The sequence below is a fragment of the Mustelus asterias genome, chromosome 4, assembly GCF_964213995.1.
Source record: "Mustelus asterias chromosome 4, sMusAst1.hap1.1, whole genome shotgun sequence".
Taxonomy (NCBI): domain Eukaryota; kingdom Metazoa; phylum Chordata; class Chondrichthyes; order Carcharhiniformes; family Triakidae; genus Mustelus; species Mustelus asterias.
Window position 1 is genome coordinate 31,258,733 of NC_135804.1, and position 15,656 is coordinate 31,274,388.

At 40.1% G+C, this 15,656-nt stretch overlaps 1 protein-coding gene across 3 annotated transcripts in view; it reads right to left on the reverse strand.

Annotated features, from left to right (window-relative positions):
- dpy19l3 (dpy-19 like C-mannosyltransferase 3) overlaps positions 1–15,656 on the reverse strand; it is a 69,196-nt gene that overhangs the window by 12,311 nt on the left and 41,229 nt on the right. For all 3 annotated transcript variants that reach the window (XM_078210773.1, XM_078210772.1, XM_078210774.1), the window contains exons 12-15: positions 13,168–13,326; positions 7,348–7,479; positions 3,525–3,636; positions 1,800–1,856 (exon numbers count right to left, since the gene is read on the reverse strand). In XM_078210773.1, the coding sequence (XP_078066899.1) occupies positions 1,800–1,856; positions 3,525–3,636; positions 7,348–7,479; positions 13,168–13,326 (460 nt within the window). The remainder of the gene's footprint in view (positions 1–1,799; positions 1,857–3,524; positions 3,637–7,347; positions 7,480–13,167; positions 13,327–15,656) is intronic.

Sequence of the window (15,656 nt, forward strand, 5' to 3'; positions counted from 1 at the left end):
ATTCCAACAAAACTCATCTCCAAATTCCATGGTTGAGGGCTCTGCTCCTCCCTCTGCAACTGGATCCTCGACTTCCTAACTCAAAGATCACAATCAGTAAGGATAGGTAATGACATCTCCTCCATGATTATCCTCAACACCGGTGCCCCACAAGGTTGTGTCTTCAGCCCCTTACTATACTCCTTATAACTTATGACTGCATGGCTAAATTCTGCTCCAACTCCATTTTCAAGTTACAAAAACAGAAAATGCTGGAAAATCTCAGCAGGTCTGACAGCATCTGTGGGGAAAGAATAGAGCCTGTATTTCGAATTTGGATGACTTTTCGTCAAAGGTTTGATATAAGTTAGCATAATTCTCTGCTTTTGAACTCTATTCCTCTAGAAATGAATCTGTGCTTTTCACTCTACAGTTTTCTTTTAGCAACATTGCTACTTTTAATGATTTTTGTATCTGTATTCCAAGATCCCTTTGTGCTACTTCAATTAAATTACCCAATTCAGGCAAAGTTGGTGTCCTTATTCTTCCTCCAAAATGCATCAGATCACACTTATCTATATTGACATTTATTTGACACACCTATACTGTAATTCATTTGACATATACACACCTATTCTACAGGTTGGCTAATGACTTTGTGTGTCCTTAGTAGTAACTATACTTCCTAATTTAGTGCACCAAGATGAAAGGTTGGCAAAATGGACAGAAGGTGGGAACAAAATGTTAAGTGCCTGCCACACTGCTGTGACAGTATTGTGACTCTTTAAAAAAACTCAATCTCTGGCAGATCTGCTACAAGAGCCTTTGCAGCCAGAGAGAAATCTCTGCTTTTCAGGATCTTCACTTCCACCCAAAACATCAACTCAAGCAAAAACATTCAATATTAAATTCAATTTTCTAATTTTGCCTTCAGCTATATCTCGTTTTTGTGTGTGTGATAGTGTGAGTGAATCTTATGAGTGAGGTATGAAGCCTTTATTTAATTTCTTAACCTTCAGGGCAAGTGTGTGAGAAACTTTCTTCAAATTTAATGCACAACAGCTTGATTTTGAGTTATTTAAGTTGGTTCAATCAGTCCAAGGATAAGTAAATGCACACATCCACATACAAATATACTTGACTATAGGCAATAAAAGATAACGGGTGAGATTTTCCGGCCTTGCTTGCCCCGAAACTAAAAAATCCCACCTGAGATCAACAGACCTTTCCATAATCCGCCCCTCACCCTCTCTGATTCCCATGGCGGGCGGGACAGTAATGTTTGCCCTAATGCCTTAAAATTGTCCGTGACATAGTATTTTAGTTTACTAAGAATGGGACATCTGCAGGCTCTAACTGATTCTGATTATCTATTTTTAGTAATTTTTATAGTCATAGAAATCATAGAAACCCTACAGTACAGAAAGAGGCCATTCGGCCCATCGAGTCTGCACCGACCACAATCCCACCCAGGCCCTACCCCCATATCCCTATATATTTACCCACTAATCCCTCTAACCTACACATCTCAGGACACTAAGGGCAATTTTTAGCATGGCCAATCAACCTAACCCGCACATCTTTGGACTGTGGGAGGAAACCGGAGCACCCGGAGGAAACCCACGCAGACATGAGGAGAATGTGCAAACTCCACACAGACAGTGACCCAAGCCGGGAATCGAACCCGGGTCCCTGGAGCTGTGAAGCAGCAGTGCTAACCACTGTGCTACCGTGCCGCCCTTACAGTAAAACATCTGAAACTTGACATAGATGAACTATGCTTTTGCTTCCTCAGATAAAGTATATCATGGTAATCTTACCTCATGGTAAAGGTAAATAAAGATTAATATTGGAACTGCAGACCTCATCACACGGACCTGAAAAAACCAGAGACCTAAAGATTAAATACATGTAGATTGGAAACATTGTACTCATTTTCAAAAAGGACGAAGAAAGCAATCATAGGCAACTACTGACCCATTAGTCTTACTTGAACATAATGTAGAAAAAAAAGTATTGATTACATCCAGTAAAGTTTAGGGCTATCTTTAATATAACTTAGGAAACAGCAGTGCACATGGATTCATAGATAAAAGATCCTGTTTGATTAACCTCTCTGGCATTTTCGAGGAATGTCATGCCAACTGTGGAGTACTAAGGAAAGCCTACAACTTGCTGTATTTAGATTCTTAAAAGGCATCCAAAAAGCTGCATGCAAGAGACTATGAGATTAAGTTAAGAGGTATGGGAACTTTAAGTTAAATCTTGGAAATAGATACTTTTAAATAGGTACTTTCTAAATAGTTATGTCAAGATGGGATTGCCTCAGGAATCAGCATCAGGATCACTACAGTCTTTAATTTTCACCATTGCCATTGTCTTGAATTCAGAAATTCAATGCAAGGTTTGCAGATGATACTAAAATAGAGGTAGCAATTGATTCTGATAGAAGTTTCTAAAAGTCAAAATTATTCGGAGAAAATAAGTGGATAGATGAATGGCAGATGCATTCCACAGTACTACTCAGTTGTCCAATCAATACTTTTGTTTCTAAAGCCTTGAAGTTGTACATTTTTGAAGCTTCTGGTGCTATTCTATTATAATTAATATTTATACTTGGAGAAGAATGATAACAGTATTGAGTTGGAAAAGGTCTGAAACAAATCTGCCAGAGCACTGACACCGAGTTACAAGTTGTAATCACTAAATTAAATTCAAATAATTAGAATTATCAAAATACGTGTACTTTCCAATTTTAAGCTAACAATACAAACATCTTAAAAAAGATATTTTCTTGGCTTACAAACTGTGTTGACTACATAATGCAATCTTAAAATACACAGCAGGTCACACCTCAAAGATAGTTATTCCTTGCATCACTTTTCAGTTACTGTGAATATTTCTCAGCTATTAAAACTTTTGTTTCTCTGTTAGAAATAGTGTGTTGTGGTCACACATTGAGTTGTTACCATGCCCTTTCTTTGCTGTTACTGATTTTGGCTGACTTAGATAATTGCAGAGTCACAGTTCCTGGGTAAAGTCTGCCCTGAATTGAATTCTCAGCTAAATAATAAAACTGATGTCATACAAGAGATGAAAGTCAGTTGTTAATGAGATCACTTATAACTCCTAAGCTTTGGCAATAAAGAAGCTCCAAATAAATAAATGCAAAACGGTCTGATCAAATATATTAAAAATTGTGAGCATGCCTTTGTAGCAGTTAACAATTTGAATGATGCAATGGTTGTGTATTAATGCAGTACTTGAATGTTTGATGCTTAGAAATGCTAATGGATAAGATAACAGAAAAAGGCTAATTTATGCAGCAAACAAACGTGGGATAATGTGGGACAAATTGTCTAAAACGTGACTTCATTCCCATAAGAAAGTCTAGACATAACTCTTAATAGTTGGGTACATACATCGTTAAGAAGAACAGTGGATACAAATAATCAAAACACTATAGTGAATTTTGTTAAGCAAACTACATGAGACATAAACTTTAACATCTAATTTAAAGTAATGTGTGTGTTCATGGCACTGACCCACTGAGGAGAATACAACCGTATTGCTTTGAGGCTCAGACTCCACAACTGATTGCTGCAAATTGCTGCTGATGCAAAGACACACATATGAGATGTCCACAGATATTTCATCCTGTAACAAAAGACAACTGAGCTAAAAGAACTGAGATTAATCACAATGATGTAAATCTAAAACATATCTTTTAACCATTAACTTTTCATCATTAGTTTTTCATCACAACAATGAGTAATTCAGAAACAGAATTCCCCCATTGATAACATTTAAAAGTTGGAGAAATAGGGCAAAATCGTATTAAAAAGTGGCAGAGTGTTGATTCCGGTGAGAAAACCGGCACTTTTCTCTCCAGAGAAACAGTTGGTTTGCTCTCCAGATCTTATGACAGTCTGCCAAAAACAAATCATGTGTTTCATGTTGTCATACAGGAGCAGGGCCTCAGCACGCCAGCAAAATCCCGCTGCACAGAGATTTGGGTGTCATCATTAAAGGGCACCCCGATCATAAACTCAAACTGAGTAAACCCTCTCCCCCACAGCCCACCACGGAGGACTCAGGGCCCCCTTCCCCATCCCCGATCACAGTCGGCACTTCTCTACCCCACCTGATAATTGGCCCCCTTCTCTCTGCGTCTTCTTCCCCCTCAACCCCCATGATCACAGGCCCCCTTCCCCACATCATCGGCACCTTCCCACACCCCCCACAGACTGAGCCAGCACTCACCTCCACTACCCTCAACGGTCATCGCTCCAGTGGGAACTGCGACCTGCCACTTGGCACAGGTACTGCCAGGTTGGCATGGTGCCAACCTGTGCCAAGGGACAGTGGCAGGGGGCATTGGCTGGCCACTGCCTAGCCATGTCCCTCTTTCCTCGGGACTGTACTTACCTTTTTGACCTCAAGGAACCGCCCACGACAGGTTCACATCTAGGTGCCTGTTGAATATCCAATGAGGGGGTTAATTCTGGAGAGAGAGCTCACGAATGACATGCTAATGCTAATGACATGCTAATATATTAAACTGAATTTTATGAGATCCCGCAGTGTTTCATACCACTCCATTAGATTGGCCGTCAGATTGGAACTCAAACTCGTCGGTGCAAATTGTGCTCTCCGGATTTTGAGCACGCAAACAGAGGGAGAGGGCAGGCTCAAAATCATCCCCATAGTTTCTGATTATACAAACTGTGGAAACTAATGCCTGACTCCCCAAAGCAGGCCAAGAGTATGATGGAATAGTCTCTGCTTGCCTGGATGAGTGCAGCTCTAACAACAGGAGAAAGTGTTCCTCTTGGCTGGGATCTGAAATTAAACATTCATTCTATCTACCACCAGCACTGTAGTGACTTGCCAAGGCTCCTTCAACAGCATTTTCGAAACCCACAACATCTACTGCCTGGAAGGACAATGGCAGAAGGCACATGGAAAGCTGCAAGTTCCTTTCCAAGTCATCCACCATTCTAACCTGGCAATATATTTCAGTTTCTTCATTATTGTTGGGTCAAAATCCTGGGACTTTCTACTGAACAGCGTTGTGGGAAAACCTACACCACATGTACTGCAGCAGTTTAAGAAGGCAACTAACCACCATCTTATCAAGGGCATTTAGGGGCAGGCTATGAATGCCCCTTGCTAAAATTTCTGTAACATTTGCACATAATTACAATGCATTATATTAACGGCAATGTTATCAAGTCCATCAGCCATGGCTCAGTTGGTAGCTAGCTATATATATGCAAGTTTATTTTTTATTTTGACATGAAAATATGGACCAATTATCCAAACAGTAAAATTGTAGTGGCAAACACCTCAGTTGTCCAAAAATATGTACTATAATGAAAAAAACGGTGATCAAAACTCAATACACGTTGTGCATAATTTATAGGAAACCCTTGCTGCTCAGTTTCGGATTTCATCTCATTTCAGTTTTTAGATACCGCATATAGGTTTAGGCTTCCTTGCATTACAATGGCCGAAGTCTAGGCTAGCTATTGGCTAAAGTAAATAAAATGATTAGAAAAGAAAGATGTATCACTGAATAATAAATACAGATTACCTGTAATAAATTCCCACCTGTGGTGCCATCCGCGATTCTACTTGTAGGAGAGGACTTGCAGATAAACAGTGAAGACAAACCTTTCCGTTGGGTGTGGTAAGCTTGGGTCATGTCAGTTCAGGTCAGAGACTTCCCATGCTAAAGGTCAGGTGTGGTCAGTCAGGTTCGTGTTAGCTCAGGTCACAGACTTCCCACGGTAAAGGTCAATGAGGCTCAAAAACAGTGTGGTTTCTGGATGTGTTCAGTATTCAGATTTACAGATGAAGGATACTCGACCTGTATTCTCATTAAAGGTTTCTATTTAATTTGGAGTCATGTTACAGAAAGAATTGGGATCAAAGTGCATTTATATTGGGCATTATTTGTATTATTTCACTTTAAAAATGAAGGGGGCATTCCAACATTGTTAAAATTGAAACTTTGGCACTGTTAATCTTTCAAAATCACAAGTCTATTACCATGCAGGTGTATTTGTTAAATTTATAACATTTACTGTGAGGTTGTTACTGAAATGGCAGGGCAAAAGGAGTGGGAAATGCACAAGGGCCCAGAATTGGAGGAATGTAGAACTCTTGGAGGGTTGTAGGGCTGGAGAATGGTGCCAAGATAGGGAATATAAGGGCATGGAGAGCTTTGAACATGAGAATATAATTTTAAAAGAGTCATTGGTAGACCCAGAGATACTGTAGAACGCATCCAGAAACCACACTATTTTTGAGCTTCATTGACCTTTACCTTGGGAAGTCTGTGACCTGAGCTGACATGACCCGAGCTTACCACACCTAACCTTTAGCACGGGAAGGTTTGTCTTCAATGTTTATCTGCGAGTCCTCTCCTACAATAGAATTGCAGATGGCACCACAGGTGGGAATTTATTACAGGTACCCTGTAGGTCAGTGAACACAGGGTTGATAATGTGTACAGGGTCTGACGCAAATTGGGATGCAGGCAATAGAATTTTGGTTGATCTCAAGTTTATGGAGGATGAAAGATGGGAAGCTAGTCAAGAGTGCATAGGAACAGTCAAGTCCAGAAGTAACAAGTGTTGATGAGGATTTCAGCAGCATACAAGCTGATGCAAGGACAGAGAAGGGTGATGGTAAGAAGGATGAAGTACAATTTCTTGTTGATGGAGAGAATAGGAGGTCAAAAGTTCAAATAAGACAAGGTTGTGAATAATCTGATTTAGTTTGAAACACCGGCCATTGAGGAGAATGGATTCAGTAGCAAGATAACAGAGTCTATTCAATGTTTAATTAGGAAAGTTGTGGCTCATCCGGGTCCAAATGGAAAAGAGAAACAAAAAAGAAAATAGAAATATTGGACTAGGATCTGGAGTGAAAATCAAAATGTGCAAAGAAATGAACACAGGGAAATTCAGGTTACACAAACATGGCAAAGCTTTAGCATAGAAATGTCGACTTACAGATTGCAGTGCCAATTTGGAAAACTGGCCAACTAATGTCTAGGATTGGTGACAGATGTGGAGGGAAGGTGAATCTAATGATCATGTACTAAGTTTACTATACATAAGATATCTATTTAGATATCTCTGCATATACATTAATCTACATGTGAACACATTAATGTACTAATTTACCACACAGTGTAGAATTTGGGATACTAAAAATGAATTTGGAAAATAGGTTTCTTGTGCAACTAATTCACTAATATATCTAGCTGTACTTATGTATTCTAGTTATAACTCTGTTAACCTTCAGAAACAATAAATGTCAATAAGGCATTTGGGCCAATGTCATAGGTTATAATACCTCATTGTGCTTAATGCCAGCAGACCAAATAACACATTGTGTATTAGATTGTAAGCCATGTCTGGTCTCAGCATTATTGTATCCTCTTCTTTAGTGGATGTGCTCTCGCATACAGATGAATAGCTACTGCAGCTGGGGAGAAAATCACAGTTATAAAGAGGAAGAAAGCTGTGTTTCGATAAATAAGCATTCTGTTTACAATGATATCAACTCAAAAAATTGAATTATTTCTATTTCATTAACATCTGACCTTAATACCTTTAGAAAAGATATCAAAAAGGTTTGTGCTGCTTTGCAAGTTTCAGAAACCATATAATCATAACCCACAAGGAATGTAGAACTCAAAGTATTAAATAAATACTGTATAGAGTGCACCTCAGAAGCAAATCATACAGAAAAGTGTAGGAACATAGGAAAGTATCGGATTGGAAAGCTCTGTTTCTGCACTTCATATGACAGCACCTCCCGAAAAACCAATCTCAAATATCTTTCCAATTCTCCCATAGCCAATTTAAATCTGATGTATTCGCTAAAATCAGTGTTCAGGAAAATTCATTTTTTATCCCGGAAACTGGACTGAGAAATCTGGCAGGTTGAGAGTACATTGGGGCAATCACTAATTGCGAGGTCTGGGGTAAGCCTAAGGGGTGGTTTTCAGGTGGCCAGCACACTGGGGTGGGAGGTAGAATTTAATCCACGATATTGTAAGAACGAGGCAACTAAGAGACGCCAGGTGGGAGAAGTGGAAGATTAAAGGCGGCAAAAAGCTCTTCAAGTTGCTGACCCGGAGGGCCGGCAGTGCCCCAACAGAAGTGGCTGCTGCTAAGGTAACAAGAAAATGTGTCATTTTGAGACACCCTTGGAACAGTGAGCATGAAATAAAGTTTTATGTGGGCTAAGCAGGAAGGGATCAGGGAACAGAGGGAAATGCCTCCACCAGCAGCATTGGGGTGTCATTTGCTGCAAGAGATTCCCTAATTCTCCATGGAGCCTCTGGGCAACTATATACTTACTTAAGGCTGGGATAGGCAGATCTTTAGTTTCTCATGGAATATCAGTTATAAAAGATTCTCATTTTATATTAAAATTTTTAAAATCCTTGAAGTTACCTGCCCTGTTTCTATGTCCATTCAGCCAATTTTCCCTAACCCATTTATCCAATTTAATCTTGAAAGTTGACAGAGCTTTTGCCTCAACCCTGGAAGTGAAATCCAGAGCCTCACATCTTTGTGTGAAGAAGTTTCTCTTTTTTTCTGTTCTAAATTGCTTACGTGCAATCTTGTATTCGTGGTTTGTACTAAATCAAAGTTGTTTAATTAAGTTGTTTAGTAGCTATGACGACAGTTTTAAGCACATTCCCAAACTGGAAAATACACTTAACATGCATATTTATTTATACATCCAAAGCTTTGTAAGTCTTTCTCTTTCAACAACATTTGGAGAGCTGGCATGAATTTATCATACACAGCAGATCTGAAAGGTCATAGGCATGAAATGTTAACTGGTTCTCTCTTCACAGATGCAACCTGCTGAGTATTTCTAGCATTTTCTATTTTCATTTCAGATTTAATTTATCCACAATATTTTGTTTTTATAATAGTGTTTAAGTTACTGTTGATTCTCTTCCAGGAATGTCCAACTTGATGTTCTGCTCCTCTCTCTGACAGGATTTTAACTTGTCTCTTTCACATTGTTCAGCTTCTTGCTTTCTAGTTCGCGTCTCGTATTAGATCAGGTGTCTACCAAAACTCATTTCCATAGCCAAATCTCCTTGTTTAGCAACTGTCTCTGGCTTCAACTTATTCCACGTGGATTCCAACTAAAATTCTATCATTTGTTATGGTGCCCATGGAGACTGAAACTTTTTAAGAGAAAGGAATTCCCACAACTCTCACAATTCCTACAGAACGAAACTGATTGAAAAGATTTCATTTTTTCAAACCTTTACTGTAACAAACAAACTAAATTCAAAATAGATCAAATATTAACTATCAGGCAACTGATACATCAAAATAAAGAAAAAGGTACATTTGCATTCACTAACTAACGCAACAAAACTTATGAAACATGTTAGCTCTACATCATGCTTCTGGTAAATACGTAGCGTTAAAGAAACAGACTCAAAATCGCCCCTGGCTCTCTGGCAATTTCACTTCTCAACAACTTATTGTTCCCTAAAACTTCAAGAGCACCATCCAATTAGCTCCCTTTCTTTTGAACAAAAATGGAACCCTTGAAAGCGTCTCACTTGGTCTTGAGCACAAGCAGATTTCCTTGCTTTACAACAGTAGCAGCTTTGCTTCTCACTGTTCCCTGACTCTCAGGGGCAGCTTTTCTTCTGTTCTACAAGTTCCTGTGAAAGGTTCCAAAAAACTGCTACTAGACACCTCTTCCCATGGCAATCTGAGATCACACGAACAAGGGAGTTGAAGGGTAGGAAGAAATTCGAAGCATGGAAAGTGGAGTTGAGGCCACAATCAAATCAGCCATGACCTTACCGAATAGTAGAGCCAGCTCAAGGGGCTGAAGAGCCCACACCTGCTCCTAATTTGTATGCTTGTATTTACATGCACATTTCTCAGATCTGAGGTGTGTTCCAGGAATTCACCATACCCCTTTTCAGTATTCTGTTTTAAGTTAAAGGGGCATTTTAATACATAGTCGTCTTGCAAAGTTCAGCATTCATGATGCTTTGGACCCACCCGTGATGATTTGCTCAAAACCTTTCTAACTTTCTCTATTTCTGATGCAAGGTCACAAAACTGAAACGTTAACTTTGTGTCTCTATCTACATGTGCTACCAGGCATGCTGAACATATCCAGCATTTTTTATTTTTATTGCACCATATTTGAGTGTGGCTTGTAGATTTTCGACCAGCAGGTACAAGCAATCTTTGATTTCTTCAAAGTTGTTGAGAATTTTGTTGAGGATACTGATGCGCACAATGAGACGTGTATTGCTGACATTTGGGAAGTTTTTCTATATTTTAGGTTTAGTTAGCTTGATCTCTTCTAAATAATTTATTATTATTGGAAAATATCAACTAGTTTACTTAACACCTTCACTCTTTGCACCCAATCACCATTCTCATTACATTTCCATTTTAGAAGTCTTAGAAGGCTCCCTAAGTGCTAGGGGCGTGGAAGGGGCAGAGTTTGTAAGGAGCATCCAGGAGGGCTTCTTAAAACGGTATGTAGTCCAATTAGGGAAGGGGCCATACTAACCTGGTATTGGGGAATGAGGCCGGCCAGGTGGTCGACGTTTCAGTAGGGGAACAGTTCGGGAACAGTGACCACAATTCAGTAAGCTTTAAGGTACTGATGGATAAAGAAAAGTGTAGTCCTCAAGTTAAGGTGCTAAATTGGGGGAAGGCTAATTACGACAATATTAGGTAGGAACTGAAGAATGTAGATTGGGGGCAGATGTTTGAGGGCAAATCAACATCTGGCATGTGGGAGGCTTTCAAGTGTAAGTTGATAGAGATTCAGGACTGGCACATTCCTGTCAGGATGAAGGATAAGTATGGCAAGTTTTGGGAACCTTGGATAACGAGAGATATTGTGAACCTAGTCAAAGAGAAAAAGGAAGCATTTGTCAAAGCTAGGAAGCAGGGAACACACGGAGCAAGTGTGGAATACAAGGGAAGTAGAAAGAAACTTAAGCAATGAGTAAGGAGGGCTAAAAGGGGTCACGAAAAAGTTTTGGCCAGCAGGATTAAGGAAAATCCCAAGGCTTTTTATACATATATAAAGAGCAAGAGGGTAGCCAGGGAGAGGGTTGGCCCACTCAAGGACAAGGGAGGGAATCTATGTGTGGAGCTAGAGGAAATGGGCGAGGTATTAAATGAGTACTTTGCGTTAGTATTCACCAAAGAGAAGGACTTGGTGGATGATGAGTCTGGGAAAGAATGTGTAGATAGTTTGAGTCATGTTGAGATCAAAAAGGAGGAGGTATTGGGGTTCTTGGGAAACATTAAGGTAGACAAGTCCCCAGGGCCTGATGGGATATACCCCAGAATACTGAGAGAGGCAAGGAAGGAAATTGCTGGGGCCTTGAGAGAAACCTTTGTATCCTCACTGGCTACAGGGGAGGTCCCAGAGGATTGGAGAATAGCCAATGTTGTTCCTTTGTTTAAGAAGAGTAGCAAGAATAATCCAGGTAATTACAGGGTGGTGAGCCTGATATCAGTGGTAGGGAAATTATTGGAGAGGATTCTTTGAGACAGGATTTATTGGTTTTGTGAAGGGGAGGTCGTGTCTCATGAACTTGATCGAGTTTTTCGAGGAAGTGACGAAGATGATTGTTGAGGGTAGGGCAATGGATGTTGTCTACATGGACTTCAGTCAGGCCTTTGACAAGGTCCCTCATAGCAGACTGGTGCAGAAGGTGAAGTCGCATGGGATCAGGGGTGAGCTGGCAAGGTGGACACAAAACTGGCTCTGTCAAAGAAGCCACAGGGGAACAGTGGAAGGGTGCGTTTCTGAATGGAGGGCTGTGACAAGTGGCATTCCACAGGGATCAGTGCTGGGACCTTTGCTGTTTGTATTTGGACGAAAATGTAACTGGTTTGATTAGTAAGTTTGCGGATGACACAAAGGCTGGTGGATTTGCGGATAGCGATGAGGACCATCAGAGGATACAGCAGGATATAGATCAATTGGAAACTTGGGCGGAGAGATGCAGATGGAGTTTAATCCGGACAAATGTGAGGTAATGCATTTTGGAAGGTCTAATACAGATAGGAAATATACAGTAAATGGCAGAACTATTGATAGGTGTAGGGATCTGGGTGTACAGGTACACAGGTCACTGAAAGTGGCAATACAGGTGGAGAAGGTATCAAGAAGACGTACGGCATGCTTGCCTTCATCGGCTGGGGCATTGAGTTTAAAAATTGGCAAGTCATGTTGCAGCTTTATAGAACCTTAGTTAGGTCGCACTTAGAATATAGTGTTCAATTCTGGTCGCCATACTACCAGAAGGATGTGGAGGCTTTGGAGAGGGTACAGTAAAGATTTACCAGGACGTTGAAACTGATATGGAGGGCATTAGCTATGAGGAGAGTTTGGAGAAACTTGGTTTGTTCTCACTGGAACGACGGAGGTTGTGGGGCGACATGATAGAAGTCTACAAGATTATGAGAGGCATGGACAGAGTGGATAGTCAGAAGCTTTTTCCCAGGGTGGAAGAGTCAATTACTAGGGGGCACAGGTTTAAGGTACGAGGGGCAAGGTTTAAAGGAGATGTACGAGGCAGATTTTTTTACACAAAGAATAGTGGGTGCCTGGAACTCATTGCCGGGGGAGGTAATGGAAGCGGATACAGTAGTGACTTTTAAGGGGCATCTTGACAAATACATGAATAGGATGGGAATAGAGGGATATGGTGCCCGGAAGGGTAGGGGGTTTTAATTAAGTCGGGCAGCTTGGTCAGTGCAGGCTTGGAGGGCCGAAGGGCCTGTTCCTGTGCTGTAATTTTCTCAGTTCTTTATGTTCCCATCTCACTCCACTACTTGTTCACTTCATGAAAATACATGTGACATTTGTAAGGCCACCTAAATTAGCAATTGAAAGAAATGTTTAATTATTGCTGAGTTTCATGGTTTAAACACTTGGGAGATCATTTGTTTGCAAATGATCATTCAGTGTTTTGGTCTATATTACACCTGCTTAAAAATGAAAAGCTAAACAAATCCATCGATGTTTGGTCAATTTTAAACAACGTGAGCAATATTGCTAATTGAATTTTAAAAAAATCATCCCTAAATTATAATGTGTCGGCAAAAAAGCACTAATACTGCTACTGATAGCTACACTTACCTGAGATTCTGGACAGCAACAGTTACAGCAGTTACCACCATCATAACCAGAGTTAAAAGGTATGAAGGTAAAATCAGTGTGTGCAAAAGTCTTTGGAAAGTATCATAAGGCAGTAGGCCAAAAGCTTCTTCACACAGGTATAACTTAGCATCAAAATCCCTAAAGATGAAAGGAAAGACAAAGAAAATGTTTCGACTAAATATATTTGCATACGAGGTTTTGATGAACTGAATCTGGCACCTTTTCATACATGTTGGGTTACTTACTTTAACATTACGTAACTGCTAGTTATTCGAGTCAGAATGTTAGAGGTCTATCTCAATATAGCATTCTGAATTAGGACTACAATATCAAACCCTGCCTTCAAAGTACATTAGGATTTTGCAGATCTGGCTCTACAGACATTGTCTATACAGGTTTTCAACACCATCATAACACTTTATTTAGTAAAGACAGTTCTTCACAACCAGGATAGTTTAAATGGAGTGCAAAAAGGCAAACTGTTTTTACAGAAAAGGAAAATAAACTTCTGGAAAGCCAATAATGATGAATTAATTTTATATGTGCCAAGTGCAGTTAAATTTCTGATATCACACCTAAGCTTCCCTTTCATTTCTCTAAGCAAAGAGGAGGAAAAGGGAATATGTTCCTTTTCAACAAAAATGATCAACTTTCATCTTAGTTGTTTTGATATTCAAAAAGCCACGTGCCAGTTATTTGTACATATTTCTCCTCAACCCCATTTAAATGCATAGGTAGTTTCTCATTTATTTGTAGAATTATAGCAAACATGCATCTTGAAACATTTATTTCTTCCTAATGTGTGTGAAGAATGACTTTCCATAGAATAAACTGATTTCACTGGTTGTAAAGCACTTTGGAATGGACTGGCAAATTGGTAACAAGGGATTATAACTTAAGATCATCACAAGAACACAAAGAAAGGTGATTAAATGAACTGTTTTCACATATCGGATATTACAACAAAGGACGTGGATAGACCTTTAATGGAGCTGATGAACTTTTACAGTGAAGACGCCAGCAGGGGGTCAGGAACCCATTTCTCAATGAAGAGGGCTTTATCGCAGCTATTTAACTCAGCCACAGCACCCCAATTCTGGTTCCTCAGCTAATCACAGAGCATGGGAAGATGGAAACACTGCTTTTGTCAATTAAAAGGATTTTGACCTAAAGGAACCTCAGTAGGAATTGGAATGGTTGCATCCTGCAATAATTCTTCAAACTTCAGGAAGGACAAGAATGGAGATGAGTCTTGAGAAGGCTGTCCTCTGCTCTCTGGTGCTTCTGAGGTCATGCTGTAGGTGGTGAGGGAGTGCAGAGAAGTTTGTTTCCCATGGCAGGAGGAAGAGGACAGTCTCTAAGAACAAGCAGGCTAGAACTGGCAGAAGCAGTGAACAGGAGAAGTCGCTAGAACCTGTTTTCAGTGCTGCAAGAGGTTCAATGATGGGGACAGGAAAGGTGAGTAGCACACTCCTTCCTGTGCCATCATCCACACACTGACTTCCCCAGTATTCCTCTGCACATCGCTCCACAGATTAGTATGTCATGCAGCTCCATTCATAACTCTCCCAAGGCATCTCCTCACATTTCCATCTGAGCAGTCAATGATCACACTCACCTTTATGTTACGATCCCCATAGAAATCGTTCATGTTCAAAGAGAAATTTGAATACCCAGTGTTTAAAAGAAAGAAATCAAGCCACAAGATATCACGTTTTAAAACAAAATAACCTTTACTATGCATTAAAATATGAACAAAGCAAGCACTACTTAGCATTATAGTTTGTCAGGACTTGGCATATAAATCCAGCTCCTCCTTTATTTCGTAATTCCACCCAAGAGCCCCTTTATAGGTTATGCGATCTTGGAAGATTCATTCACTTCTCCCTTTTGGAATTCGCCAAAGTATGCTCTCGGAATTCATTTTAATTTCTCCTCAGTGCTCCAGCGACTCTTTGAGGTATGCGATTTCATGGGGACCCTTCCATTAGCTTTTAGGTAAGCAATCCTCCAACTTTTCTTCAAAATCCCACGATGGTGGACTTCTCAGCTCAAACTTAGGCTTCACTGCATTTAAAAATCAGGAACAGGCCTGGTTCTTAATGGCCTCTCTGTACATTGTCCTGGCTTTGGATAACCAGAGCTCTTGGCAGACATACCAAGCCTGATTGTTCGTTTTCACCATGAGGGTTACAATAGATTTCTTCCTCTAGCTTCATGCTAGGCAAATCTTCTAGTCTCGTTCCCCCCTCACAAACTCTATATCCAAGCTGAATTCGAGTTTCCATCCACATTCCGCATGATGAATGATAGGGTTAGTATTTTTTGTACTTAACATGCATGCCTGGCTAATATTTATCTCTTTTGGTTCTCTTGACTCTAAGCTGCAATCTGCAAAAGATGGGCTGCTTCTGTCTGCTCCTATCAGCGTAAATCCAAACATGAATAAATTAAATAAAGGAACATCC